This window comes from Chiloscyllium plagiosum, unplaced genomic scaffold (assembly GCF_037043375.1).
Source record: "Chiloscyllium plagiosum isolate Xiang-an unplaced genomic scaffold, Cpla_swu_hap1 HiC_scaffold_3, whole genome shotgun sequence".
Lineage (NCBI taxonomy): Eukaryota > Metazoa > Chordata > Chondrichthyes > Orectolobiformes > Hemiscylliidae > Chiloscyllium > Chiloscyllium plagiosum.
This window is the reverse complement of record NW_028270141.1, coordinates 76,559,705-76,576,073: the sequence shown is the minus strand read 5'-3', so window position 1 is coordinate 76,576,073 and position 16,369 is coordinate 76,559,705. Positions and strand designations below refer to the sequence as shown.

The 16,369-nt window shown below is 45.8% G+C and overlaps 1 protein-coding gene across 1 annotated transcript in view; it reads left to right on the top strand.

Annotated features, from left to right (window-relative positions):
* The first annotated feature begins 226 nt into the window (after positions 1 to 226).
* Positions 227 to 16,369, top strand: part of clvs2 (clavesin 2) — a 106,959-nt gene continuing 90,816 nt past the window's right edge. The window contains exon 1 of the mRNA XM_087980905.1: positions 227 to 1,219. Coding sequence (XP_087837031.1) covers positions 831 to 1,219 — 389 coding nt within the window. The 5' untranslated portion in view covers positions 227 to 830. The remainder of the gene's footprint in view (positions 1,220 to 16,369) is intronic.

The window sequence follows — 16,369 nt, the reverse complement described above, 5'->3', positions numbered from 1 at the left end:
ATTGATCAACGTGAATAATAGCAAAAGCTTTCCCGCCCGCGAAAGGTCACCCTGTCATTAAATCGCAGATTCATTTTCCAAGTGGGAACCTGTCACTCCTGACTGAGCTGATTTTTTTTTCTGGTGAGGATGTAAAAACAAAACAAGGGAGGGGATTGGGCTCTTCGCTTTGAGCAAGACGAGACGAGCAGTGGGGGCTGCTGGCGGTGAGAGCAGGTGCTGAGCATCTGATATCCTGCTCGCTTTCTGTCTCCAGCCATTGTGTCCGCCCAGCTTTCCGATCCTCACTTTCCCCAGCACCTCCAGCACTGACGTAAAGCCGATAGGACGCAGCAGCAGGACGCCGAGTCATTCAAACAAAACAACAGAAAACGCACACACACACACATGCACACACTGGTGAAGATGTACAGCACGAGTGAACCGCTGAAAGTCGACGTTAAGCTGTGAGCAGCCACCGTGTGAGCAGCTTGTGATAACACAGTGGCTGGGAATTGAAATGACTCTTGCTGCAGGGTGCCGCATTGCCTGGATAATGGTAGGAACCGTATTCTGCAATTTGAAGCTTGTTATATTGATCTGAGTTACATCCAGTAACACCACATGCGTGGGACTGCGCCTGGGGTTTTAGCCTTGGGTTAACGCGACTACTGGGGAACCGAGTACCGTTATTTTTTTTGGACATTTCGATCGGATCCATTCGTTACCAAAACAAAAATAAAAGGACAAGAATGATCATCGGAAGCTGAAAAGGCAGATTGGGTCGCCGCTCGCTCCCCGCATCAGGAAAGCTCTAACCCTGCACATATCACAAAGGGAAGAGGAGAACAATGACTCATTTGCAAGCCGGGCTGTCTCCAGAAACTCTGGAAAAAGCTAAGGTGGAGCTGAATGAGAATCCAGACACCTTACATCAGGATATCCAGGAAGTAAGAGATATGATTATCACCCGGCCGGACATCGGCTTCCTTCGGACTGATGATGCTTTCATCTTAAGGTTCCTCAGAGCTCGAAAGTTTAACCATTTCGAGGCATTCCGCCTCCTTGCTCAGTATTTTGAATATCGTCAGCAGAACCTGGACATGTTCAAGAACTTCAAAGCCACCGACCCAGGGATCAAACAGGCGCTGAAGGATGGCTTCCCTGGAGTGCTTTCTAACCTGGATCATTTTGGCAGGAAAATCTTGGTTCTCTTCGCTTCCAACTGGGACCAGAGCAGGTACAAGGCTGAATAGAAGATTCTGATCACCCTGAACGAGCACTATTGTGTGTGACTTATTTCCAGTTTAGCTTGAATGTCATTAAAAAATTCCCAGTTAATATTAGGCTTTTGTACAAACGTGTATCACAGCTACCTCTGGCCTACATCCAGTCGAATTGTGACAGGGTAAAACAAATCATTAAATAACGGCCCTTGAACGACTACATAAGGGGAAAAATCCTCCCAAAATCCTTATTAAAAAATTCGAGGTGTAAGTTACTAAAAAAAAGTCGTATGTATTATTGAACTCAACCTATTAATAGCAAATGATGCTCACATGAAATAATACAGTACAAAAGACTTGGCAAGGAAAATGTACCTGGGTGATTTAAAATCCAGTAGTCAAATTCGTTAGAATGCTTTATTATATGACATCAACATACCAGTATTAATCATCACCCTCATACTAACATTCCCTCTCCTCCACCCTTATTTTATCACCAACACTCTCTCTCCACCCTCATTCTATCACCAACACTCCCTCCACCCTCATTCTATCACCAACACTCCCTCCACCCTCATTCTACCACAAACACACGCTCTCCACCCTCATTCTATCATGAACACACTCTCTCCAACCTCATTCTATCATTGACATTCACTCTCTCCGCCCTCATTCTATTACTAACACACACTCTTTTCACCCTAATTCTATAAACCAACACACTCTCCGTCCACCTCGTTCTATCAACAACACACTCTCTCCACATTCATTCTATCACCAACACTCTCTCTCTCCAACCTCATTCTATCACCAACACTCCCTCCAATCTCATTCTATCACCAAAACTCTCTCTCCACCCTCATTCTATCATCAACACACACACTCTCCACCCTTATTCTATCACCAACACTCTCTCTCTCCACCCTCATCTATAACCAACACTCTCTCTCCACCCTCATTCTATCACCAACACACTCGCCACCCTCATTCTATCTCCAACACATTCTCTCCATCTTCTATCTATCACCAAAACTCTCTCTCCACCCTCATTCTATCACCAACTCTCCCTCCACTCTTATTCTATCACCAACACACTCCATCCTCATTCTAACACCAACACACTCTCTCCACCCTCATTCTATCACCAACACTCTCTCCACCCTCACTCTACCACCAACACTCTCTCCACCCTCATTATATCACCATCACTCTCTCTATTCACCCTCATTTTATCACCGACACTCTCTCCACCCTCATTCTGCCATCAGCACTCTCTCTCTCCACCCTCATTCTATCACCGGCACTCTCTCCACCTTCATTCTATCACCGACACTCTCTCCAAACCTCATTCTATCACCACACACTCCACCCTCATTATATCACCAACACTCTCTCCAGCCTCATTCTATCACTGACGCTCTTTCCACCCTTATTTTATCACCGAGACTCTCTCTCCACCCTCATTCTATCACCAACGCTCTCTCCACCCTCATTTTATTCCCAACACTCTCTCTCTGAACCCTCATTCTATCACCGACACTCTCTCTCCACCCTCATTCTATCATCAACACTCCCTCCACACTCATTCTATCACCAACACTCTCTCCACCCTCACTCTATCACCAACACTCTCTCCACCCACACTCTATAACCGACACTCTCTCTCCCCCCCAATTCTATCACCGACACTCTCTCTCCACCCTCATTCTATCACGAATACTCTCCATCCTCATTCTATCACCGACAGACTGTCTCCACCCTCATTCTATCACCAATACTCCCTGCACCCTCATTCTATCACCGACACTCTCTCCAAACCTCATTCTATCACCACACTCTCCATCCTCATTATATCACCAAGACTCTCTCCAGCCTCATTCTATCGCTGACACTGTCTCCACCCTCATTATATCACCAACACTCTCTCCACCCTCCCTCTATCACCAACACACTCTCTCCACCCTCATTTTATCACCAACACTCTCTCCACTCTCATTATATCACCAACAGTTTCTCCACCCTCATTCTATCACCGACATTCTCTCTCCACCCTCATTCTATCATGAACACACTCTCTCCACCTTCATTCTATCACCAAAGCAATCTCTCCACCCTCATGAGAACACCAACTCTCCCTCCACCCTCATTCTATCACCAACACATTCTCTCTCAAACCTCATTCTATCACCAACACGCTCTCTCCACCCACATTGTATCACCAACACTCCCTCCATCCTTATTATATCACCGACACCCTCTCCAAACCTCATTCGATCACCACACTCACCACCCTCATTATATCACCAACACTCTCTCCAGCCACATTCTCTCCACCCTCATTCTATCACCGACACTCTCTCTCCACCCTCATTATATCACCGACACTCTCTCTCCACCCTCATTATATCACCAACATTCTCTCTCCACTCTTATTCTATCACCAACACACTCTCTCTCCACCCTCATTCTATCACCTACACTCTCTCTCCACCCTCATTCTATCACCAGCTCTCCCTCCACTCTCATTCTATCACCAACACACTCTCTTTCCACCCTCATTCTATCCCCAACACTCTCTCTCCACACTCATTTTATCACCAACATTCTCTCTCTCCACCTTCATTCTATCACCAACACTCTCTCCACCCTCATTATATCACCAACATTCTCCACTCTTATTCTATCAACAACATACTCTCTCTCCACCGTCATTCTATCACCTACATTCTCTCTCCACCCTCATTCTATCACCAGCTCTTCCTCCACCCTCATTCTATCACCAACACTCTCTTTCTCCACCCTCATTCTATCACCAACACTCTCTTTCTCCACCCTCATTCTATCACCAAAACACACTCAACCTTCATTCTATCACCAACACACTCTCTCCACACTCATTCTATCACCAACACTCTCTTTCTCCACCCTCATTCTATCACCAAAACACACTCAACCATCATTCTATCACCAACACACTCCCTCCACTCTCATTCTATCACCGACACTCTCTCTCTCCACCCTCATTCTATCACCAATACTCTCTCCACCCTCATTCTATTACCAACACTCTCTCCACCCTCACTCTATCACCGACACTCTCTCCACCCTTATTATATCACCAACACTCTCTCCACCCTCATTATATCAGCAACACGCTCTCTCTCCACCCTCATTCGATCACCAACACTCTCTCCACCCTCATGCTATCAGCAACACTCCCTCCACCCTCATTATATCACCAACACTCTCTCTCTCCACCCTGATTCTATCACCGGCACTCTCTCTCCACCCTCATTCTATCACCGACAGCCTCTCTCTCCACCCTTATTCTATCACCAACACGCTCTCCACCCTCATTATATCACCAACACTCTCTCCACCATCATTATGTCGTCAACACACTCTCTCTCCACCCTCATTCGATCACCAACACTCTCTCCACCCTCATGCTATCAGCAACACTCCCTCCACCCTCATTCCATCACCGACACTCTCTCTCTGCACCCTCATTCTATCACCGACACTCTCTCTCTCCACCCTTAGTCTATCACCAACACTCTCTCCACCCTGATTCTATCACCGGCACTCTCTCTCTCTCCACCCTCATTCTATCACCGACACTCTTTCTCTCCACCCTCATTCTATCACCAACACTCTCTCTACCCTCACTCTATCACCGACACTCTCTCCACCCTTATTCTATCACCAACACTCTCTCCACCCTCATTATATCACCAACACTCTCTCTATTCACCCTCATTTTATCACCGACACTCTCTCCACCCTCATTCTGCCACCAGCACTCCCTCTCTCCACCCTCATTCTATCACTGGCACTCTCTCCATCCTCATTCTATCACCAACTCTCCCTCCACTCTCATTCTATCACCGACACTCTCTCCCACCATCCTCATTATATCACCAACACTCTCTCTCACCACCCTCATTCTATCACCGACACACTCTCTCCACCCTCATTCTATCACCGACACTCTCTCTCTCCACCCTCAATCTATCACCGACACTCTCTCTCCACCCTCATTCTATCACCAACACTCTCTCCACCCTCATTATATCACCAACACTCTCTCTATTCACCCTCATTTTATCAACGACATTTGCTCCACCCTCATTTTATCACCGACACTGTCTCCCTCCACCCTCATTCTGCCACCAACACTCTCTCTCCACCCTCATTCTATCACCGACACACTCTCTCCAAACCTCATTCTATCACCACACCCTCCACCCTCATTATATCACCAACACTCTCTCCAGCCTCATTCTATCACTGACAGCTCTCACCACCCTTATTATATCACCGAGACTCTCTCTCCACCCTCATTCAATCACCAACACTCTCTGCACCCTCATTCTATCACCGACACTCTCTCTCCACCCTCATTCTATCACCAACACTCCCTCCACTCTCATTCTATCAGCGACACTCTCTCCCTCCACCCTCATTGTATCACCAACACACTCTCCACACTCATTCTATCACCAACAGACTCTCTCCACCTTCAATCTATCACCAAAACTCTCTCTCCACCCTCATTCTATCACCAACTCTCCCTCCACTCTCATTCTATCACTAACCCACTCTTTCTCCACCCTCATTCTATCACCAACACGTTCTCTCCACTCTCATTCTATCACCAACACTCTCTTCACCTTCAATCTTTAACCAAACCTCTCTCTCCACCCTCATTGTATCACCAACTCTCCCTCCACCCTCATTCTTTCACCAGCACTCTCTCCACGTTCATTCTATCAGCAACACTCACTCTCTCCAACCTCATTCTATCAGTGGCATTCTCTCCACCCTCATTCTATCACCAACACTCTCTCCACTCTCATTATATCACCAACAGTTTCTCCACCCTCATTCGATCACCATCCCTCCCTCCACCCTCATTCCGTCACCGACACTCTCTCTCTCCACCCTCATTCTATCACCGACATTCTCTCTCAACCCTCATTCTATCACCAACACACTCTCTCCGCCTTCATTCTATCACCAAAACTATCTCTCCACCCTCATTATATCACCAACTCTACCTCCACTCTCATTCTATCACCAACACATTCTCTCTCAAACCTCATTCTATCACCAACACGCTCTCTCCACCCACATTCTATCACCAACACTCCCTCCATCCTCATTATATCACCGACACCCTCTCCAAACCTCATTCTATCACCACACTCTCCACCCTCATTATATCACCAACACTCTCTGCAGCCACATTCTCTCCACCCTCATTATATCACCAACATTCTCTCTCCACTCTCATTCTATCACCAACACACTCTCTCCACCCTCATTCTATCACCTACACTCTCTCTCCACCCTCATTATATCACCGACACACTCTTTCCACCCTCATTCTATCACCGACACTCTCTCTCTCCCCCCTCAATCTATCACCGACACTCTCTCTCTCCACCCTCATTCTATCACCAATACTCTCTCCACCCTCCTTATATCACCAACACTCTCTCTCCACCCTCATTCTATAACCAACACACTCTCTCCACCTTCATTCTATCACCAACACTCTCTTTCTCCACCCTCATTCTATTACCAAAACACACTCAACCTTCATTCTATCACCAACACTCTCTCTCCACCCTCATTCTATCACCGACACTCTCTCTCTCCACCCTCATTATATCACCGACACTCTCTCTCCACCCTCATTATATCACCAACATTCTCTCCACGTTCATTCTATCAGCAACACTCACTCTCTCCAACCTCATTCTATCAGTGGCACTCTCTCTCTCCACCCTCATTATATCACCGACACTCTCTCTCCACCCTCATTATATCACCAACACTCTCTCCACTGTCATTCTATCACCTACACTCTCTCTCCACCCTCATTCTATCACCAGCTCTTCCTCCACTCTTATTCTATCACCAACACACTCTCTCTCCACCCTCATTCTATCACCTACACTCTCTCTCCACCGTCATTCTATCACCTACACTCTCTCTCCACTCTCATTCTATCACCAACACACTCTCTTTCCACCCTCATTCTATCCCCAACACTCTCTCTCCACACTCATTTTATCACCAACACTCTCTCTCTCCACCTTCATTCTATCACCAACACTCTCTCCACCCTCATTATATCACCAACATTCTCCACTCTTATTCTATCACCAACATACTCTCTCTCCACCGTCATTCTATCACCTACACTCTCTCTCCACCCTCATTCTATCACCAGCTTTTCCTCCACTCTCATTCTATCACCAACACACTCTCTCTCCACCCTCATTCTATCACCAACACTCTCTTTCTCCACCCTCATTCTATCACCAAAACAAACTCAACCTTCATTCTATCACCAACACACTCTCTCCACACTCATTCTATCACCGACACTCTCTCTCTCCACCCTCATTCTATCACCAATACTCTCTCCACCCTCATTCTATCACCAACACTCTCTCTCCACCCTCATTCTATCACGAATACTCTCTCTCTCCATCCTCATTCTATCACCGACAGAATATCCCACCCTCATTATATCACCAACCCACTCTCTCTACCCTCATTCTATCCCCAACACTCTCTCCACCCTCATTTTATCACCGACACTCTCTCCACCCTTTTTCTATCACCAACACTCTCTCTCTCCACCCTCATTCTATCACGAACATACTCTCTCCACCCTCACTCTATCACCAACCCTCTCTCCACCCTTATTCTATCACCAACACTCTCTCCACCCTCATTATATCACCAACACTCACTCTCTCCATCCTCATTCGATCACCGACACTCTCTCTCTATTCACCATCATTCTATCACCGACACTCTCTCTTTCCACCCTTATTCCAACACCAACACTCTTTCCAACCTCATTCTATCACCGACACTCTCTCTCTCCACCCTCATTCTATCACCAACACTCTCTCTCCACCCTCATTCTATCACCAACACTCTCTCCACCCTCACTCTATCACCGACACTCTCTCCACCCTTATTCTATCATCAACACTCTCTCCACCCTCATTATATCACCAACACTCTCTCTCTCAACCCTCATTCGATCACCAATACTCTTTCCAACCTCATTATATCAGCAACACTCCCTCCACCCTCATTCCATTACCGACACTCTCTCTCTCCACCCTCATTCTATCACCGAAACTCTCTCTCTCCACCCTTAGTCTATCACCAACACTCTCTCCACCCTCACTCTATCACCAACACTCTCTCCACGCTCATTATATCACCAACACTCTCTCTATTCACCCTCATTTTATCACCGACACTCTCTCCACCCTAATCCTTCCACCAGCACTCTCTCTCTCCACCCTCATTCTATCACTGGCACACTCTCCACTCTCATTATATCACTGACACTCTCTCTCTCCACTCTCATTTGATCACCAACACTCTCTCCACCCTTATTCTATTACCGACACTCTCTCTCTCTACCCTCATTCTATCACCAACACGCTCTCCATCCTCATTATATCACCAACACTCTCTCCACCATCATTATATCGCCAACACACTCTCTCTCCACCCTCATTCTATCACTGACACTCTCTCTTTCTACCCTTATTCTATCAGCAGCACTCTCTCTCCACCCTCATTCTATCACCGACATTCTCTCTCTCCACCCTCATTCTATCACCGACATTCTCTCTCTCCACCCTCATTCTATCACCAACACTCTCTCCACCCTCACTCTATCACCGACACTCTCTCCACCCTTATTCTATCACCAACACTCTCTCCACGCTCATTATATCAGCAACACGCTCTCTCCACCCTCATTCGATCACCAACACTCTCTCCACCCTGATTCTATCACCGGCACTCTCTCTCCACCCTCATTCCATCACCGACAGCCTCTCTCTCCACCCTTATTCTATCACCAACACGCTCTCCACCCTCGTTATATCACCAACACTCTCTCCACCATCATTATGTCATCAACACACTCTCTCTCCACCCTCATTCGATCACCAACACTCTCTCCACCCTCATGCTATCAGCAACACTCCCTCCACCCTCATTCCATCACCGACACTCTCTCTCTCCACCCTCATTCTATCACCGACACTCTCTCTCTCCACCCTTAGTCTATCACCAACACTCTCTCCACCCTGATTCTATCACCGGCACTCTCTCTCTCTCCACCCTCATTCTATCACCGACACTCTCTCTCTCCACCCTCATTCTATCACCAACACTCTCTCTACCCTCACTCTATCACCGACACTCTCTCCACCCTTATTCTATCACCAACACTCTCTCCACCCTCATTATATCCCCAACACTCTCTCCACCCTCATTTTATCACCGACACTCTCTCCACCCTTTTTCTATCACCAACACTCTCTCTCTCCACCCTCATTCTATCACGAACATACTCTCTCCACCCTCACTCTATCACCAACCCTCTCTCCACCCTTATTCTATCACCAACACTCTCTCCACCCTCATTATATCACCAACACTCACTCTCTCCATCCTCATTCGATCACCGACACTCTCTCTCTCCACCCTCATTATATCACCGACACCCTCTCTCTCCACCCTCATTTGATCACCAGCACTCTCTCCACCCTCACTCTATCACCAACACTCTCGCCACCCTCATTATATCACCAACACTCTCTCTATTCACCATCATTCTATCACCGACACTCTCTCTTTCCACCCTTATTCCAACACCAACACTCTTTCCAACCTCATTCTATCACCGACACTCTCTCTCTCCACCCTCATTCTATCACCAACACTCTCTCTCCACCCTCATTCTATCACCAACACTCTCTCCACCCTCACTCTATCACCGACACTCTCTCCACCCTTATTCTATCATCAACACTCTCTCCACCCTCATTATATCACCAACACTCTCTCTCTCAACCCTCATTCGATCACCAATACTCTTTCCAACCTCATTATATCAGCAACACTCCCTCCACCCTCATTCCATTACCGACACTCTCTCTCTCCACCCTCATTCTATCACCGAAACTCTCTCTCTCCACCCTTAGTCTATCACCAACACTCTCTCCACCCTCACTCTATCACCAACACTCTCTCCACGCTCATTATATCACCAACACTCTCTCTATTCACCCTCATTTTATCACCGACACTCTCTCCACCCTAATTCTTCCACCAGCACTCTCTCTCTCCACCCTCATTCTATCACTGGCACACTCTCCACTCTCATTATATCACTGACACTCTCTCTCTCCAATCTCATTTGATCACCAACACTCTCTCCACCCTTATTCTATTACCGACACTCTCTCTCTCTACCCTCATTCTATCACCAACACGCTCTCCATCCTCATTATATCACCAACACTCTCTCCACCATCATTATATCGCCAACACACTCTCTCTCCACCCTCATTCTATCACTGACACTCTCTCTTTCTACCCTTATTCTATCAGCAGCACTCTCTCTCCACCCTCATTCTATCACCGACATTCTCTCTCTCCACCCTCATTCTATCACCGACATTCTCTCTCTCCACCCTCATTCTATCACCAACACTCTCTCCACCCTCACTCTATCACCGACACTCTCTCCACCCTTATTCTATCACCAACACTCTCTCCACGCTCATTATATCAGCAACACGCTCTCTCCACCCTCATTCGATCACCAACACTCTCTCCACCCTGATTCTATCACCGGCACTCTCTCTCCACCCTCATTCCATCACCGACAGCCTCTCTCTCCACCCTTATTCTATCACCAACACGCTCTCCACCCTCGTTATATCACCAACACTCTCTCCACCATCATTATGTCATCAACACACTCTCTCTCCACCCTCATTCGATCACCAACACTCTCTCCACCCTCATGCTATCAGCAACACTCCCTCCACCCTCATTCCATCACCGACACTCTCTCTCTCCACCCTCATTCTATCACCGACACTCTCTCTCTCCACCCTTAGTCTATCACCAACACTCTCTCCACCCTGATTCTATCATCGGCACTCTCTCTCTCTCCACCCTCATTCTATCACCGACACTCTCTCTCTCCACCCTCATTCTATCACCAACACTCTCTCTACCCTCACTCTATCACCGACACTCTCTCCACCCTTATTCTATCACCAACACTCTCTCTATTCACCCTCATTTTATCACCGACACTCTCTCCACCCTCATTCTGCCACCAGCACTCCCTCTCTCCACCCTCATTCTATCACTGGCACTCTCTCCACCCTCATTCTATCACCAACTCTCCCTCCACTCTCATTCTATCACCGACACTCTCTCCCACCACCCTCATTATATCACCAACACTCTCTCTCTCCATCCTCATTCTATCACCGACACTCTCTCTCTCCACCCTCAATCTATCACCGACACTCTCACTCCACCCTCATTCTATCACCCAACACTCTCTCCACCCTCATTATATCACCAACACTCTCTCTATTCACCCTCATTTTATCACCGACATTTGCTCCACCCTCATTTTATCACCGACACTGTCTCCCTCCACCCTCATTCTGCCACCAACACTCTCTCTCTCCACCCTCATTCTATCACCGACACACTCTCTCCAAACCTCATTCTATCACCACACCCTCCACCCTCATTATATCACCAACACTCTCTCCAGCCTCATTCTATCACTGACAGCTCTCACCACCCTTATTATATCACCGAGACTCTCTCTCCACCCTCATTCAATCACCAACACTCTCTGCACCCTCATTCTATCACCGACACTCTCTCTCCACCCTTATTCTATCACCAACACTCTCTCCACCCTGATTCTATCACCGGCACTCTCTCTCCATCCTCATTCTATCACCGACAGCCTCTCTCCAAACCTCATGGGCGGCACGGTGGCACAGTGGTTAGCACTTCTGCCTCGCAGCGCCAGAGACCCGGGTTCAATTCCCGTCTCAGGCGACTGACTGTGTGGAGTTTGCACGTTCTCCCCGTGTCTGCGTGGGTTTCCTCCGGGTGCTCCGGTTTCCTCCCACAGTCCAAAGATGTGCAGGTCAGGTGAATTGGCCATGCTAAATTGCCCGTAGTGTTAGGTAAGGGGTAAATGTAGGGGTATGGGTGGGTTACGCTTTGGCGCGTCGGTGTGGACTTGTTGGGCCGAAGGGCCTGTTTCCACACTGTAAAGTAATCTAATCTCTCCACCCTTATTCTATCACCAACACGCTCTCCACCCTCATTATATCACCAACACTCTCTCCACCATCATTATGTCGTCAACACACTCTCTCTCCACCCTCATTCGATCACCAACACTCTCTCCACCCTCATGCTATCAGCAACACTCCCTCCACCCTCATTCCATCACCGACACTCTCTCTCTCCACCCTCATTCTATCACCGATACTCTCTCTCTCCACCCTTAGTCTATCACCAACACTCTCTCCACCCTGATTCTATCACCGGCACTCTCTCTCTCTCCACCCTCATTCTATCACCGACACTCTCTCTCTCCACCCTCATTCTATCACCAACACTCTCTCTACCCTCACTCTATCACCGACACTCTCTCCACCCTTATTCTATCACCAACACTCTCTCCACCCTCATTATATCACCAACTCTCTCTCTATTCACCCTCATTTTATCACCGACACTCTCTCCACCCTCATTCTGCCACCAGCACTCCCTCTCTCCACCCTCATTCTATCACTGGCACTCTCTCCACCCTCATTCTATCACCAACTCTCCCTCCACTCTCATTCTATCACCGACACTCTCTCCCACCACCCTCATTATATCACCAACACTCTCTCTCTCCACCCTCATTCTATCACCGACACTCTCTCTTCACCCTCATTCTATCACCAACACTCTCTCTCTCCCCCCTCATTCTATCACCAACACACTCTCTCCACTCATTATAATACCAACAACCTCTCTCCATCCTCATTATATCACAAACACTCCCTCTCCCCACACTCTCTCTTTCTACCCTCATTCTATCACCATCACACTCTCTCCACCCTCATTCTGGAAATATAGGTACATATAAAAGTAATATAAATTCCATGTATCTAAATTAAACTTCATCTTTCATTCCTCGGCCCATTTTCCCGTCTGAGGTAATCTTCTTAGCTGTCCGCTATGCCTCCCGTTTTGGTGTCTTTTAATAATAGCTTCAAATGCTTTCCCTATGACAGCTATTAAACTTATTAATTGGCCTGTAGTTTTCTGTCTTCCTCCTTTTTGGAACAAAGGAGTTGCATTTACTCTCTTCCAATCGAATGGGATCTTCCCTGAATCAAGCGAGATTTGGAAAATTAAATCAGTGCATGAACTACTTCACTAACTACAATTTGTAAGGCCCTGGATGAAGTATATCATGTCCCAGTTCCAACTCCTAATTTACTCTGTACTACTACTCCTCTGGTCATTGGATTCTTACTCAGTTCCTCTTTCCTTCAGATTTCCTAATTTATGGATGTTTCTGGGATGTTACTTGTGTTAATTGTAGTGAAGACTGATGCATATCTGCTGAACTCATCTGCCATATCTTATTTTTCATAAGTAATACTCTAAACTCACTCTCTATAGGACCAATGCTCACTTTCTTAACTCTTTTGCTTATTAAGTATTTACAGAAACTCTTACTATTTATGTTTATATTTCTGGCTAGGTTTTTCGTGTACCTGAAGTTTTCCTTCATTGGTTAAAATATTTGGTCATTCTTTGCATTTTTTTTAAAAAATAGTCCATCTAATCTTCTGATTCACAATCTCTCTTTGCACAATATATGTTTTATTTAAGTTTGATCCTTAGAACATGGAGTCATAAGAGGTCCTTCAGCCCATTTAGTCTGTTCCATTGAAAGCACACGACTACACTAGCCACTCTTTCCAGCACTAGGCTCATAGTCTTAAATGTTATGATACTTCAAGAGTTCATCCAAGTACTTTTTAAAGGTTGTGATGTTAACCACCTCAACTACCCTCCTAGTTATTGCATTTCAGACCTCACCACCCTCAGGGTTTTTTTTAACCTTAGATCTCCTCTAAACCTCCTGACTTGCACTTTAAAATTATGCTCCCTTGTTACTAACCTTTTGATTAGATAGAACAGCTGCTTCCTATCCATCCTGTTCATGCCCTTCATAATCTTATACACCTCTATCAGGTCCCCCTGTCAATCTTCTACGTTCCAAGGAAAACAACCCGATCTTATTGATCCTTTCTTCATGGCCAAAATGCTGCATCCCAGGTAATGTCCTGGTGAATTTCCTCCACACCACTCCAGTGCAATTACATCCTTCCTACAATGTGGTACCTGAACTGCACACAATACTGAAGCAGTGGCCGAGCTAAAATTCTGTACAGCTCCAACATGACCTCCCTGATCTTCTAATCTGTGCCACAACTGATAAAGGCTTATGCCCAAAATGTTGACTCTCCTGCTCCTCTGATGTTGCCTGATTGGCTGTGCTTTTTTCAGTGCCACACTTTATGACTCTGACTGTCCATCATCTGCAGTTCTCACTTTCTCCTGATAAAGGCAAGCATGCTGTATGCCTTCTTATCTACCCTATTAACCTATCATGCCGTCTTCAGGGATCTGCAGAGAAGCAGGCCAAGACCCCCTGTTCCTCTGAGCGTCCTAGTGCCTTGTCATTCACTAGGTATTCCCCTTGTTATTTCTTCTAAAGTGCATCACATTTATCAGGGTCAAATTCCATCTATCACTGATCTGCCTATCTAAAAAACCCCTTTATGTCCTGCTGTCACTTAAGACCTTCCTCTTCACTATCAACCAATCAGCCTCAGTTATAATCATCCTCACATTCTCATTTACGTGATTTATGAATATCACAAACAGTAACAGACACAGCAGTAATTCTTATGATACGTCACCATGCACTGGGTTCCAATCACACAAACAGCCTTCTACCCCCACTTCCTGCCACCAAGCCATTTTGCCCAATACCCTAAATCCCATTGGTTTTTACCTTTTTTGTCAGTTTCCCAGGTGGAAAACTTGTCAAAGACCTTGGTGAAATCCATATCAACTACATCAACTGCACTAACCTCATCTATTCACTTAGTTTCTTGCTTGAAAAATTCAATTAGATCAGTTAGGCATGACCTCCTTTTGACAAAGCCATGCTGACTATCTGTGATCATATCTTGTCTCCCTAAATGATAATATCTTTAACCTTTCTAGTTAACCAGAGGTAGTGTTCTGTCCTTTGGAATTTTTCTTACCTTTTGGAATGTATCTATTCTCTGTATTCTGAAATATTCTCATAAACATGTTTTTTCTATTGATCTATCCTGTAACCTAGTTTACCAATTCACTTTAGTCAGTTCTGCTTTAATAATTGTCACCATTTAAATTTTTTAGAAAGTAATCTTAGACCCACTCCTCTCTCCTTCGATCTCACTATAAAATTCAATTCGATTGTGGTTGTTGCTACCTAGTTTCATCCTCACTAGGATATCGTTAATTAATCACATCTCATTGTATAATGTCAGGCTGAGTTATGGTTTGCTCTCTGGTCAGTTCCAGAACATGTTATTTTCAGAGACTATTCCAAAACATTCTTTGAACTTCTAATCTTGGCTACTTTTGCCCACATAAGTGACTTTTCCAATCTATGTGGAGATTAAAATCCCCAATGATTGTTGCCTGGACATCTTGATAGAGAATGATAATGTAGGATAGAAAGAGGCTTACAGCAGCAAAGCTCACTTGGGCTAAATGTCCTTTTTTTGTCCTATACATTCTATGCAATATATTTAATAGTTTGATGTTATTTTAAAAGACAATCTGTCTTTCTGTCTAAAGTGTCCTTCAAATCCAATGTTTTATTGAACCATCTCTTTACTGTCTACAAGTTTAGCTAATCAGACAGTCTCTTTGTCAGTGCCTAAACTTTAACCTAATAAATTCTAATTTGTCCATATTTCTGTAATTAGATTCCTCTTCTTTGGAAAGCTGTGTTCATCCATTTATTCTGCCTTTTCAAACCAACATGGTGTGTCTACACTTGAATACTTGTCCTCATTACCTCTCTGGTTTTTCAATTCCCCCAGTCGTACAAATCAGACCATACACTCCATTCTTCCAATTGTAGGCCCTTATATAACTTTCCTCCCTTTGTCCACCTCCACTCAAGTCTTCAACTGTTTTAGCATGAT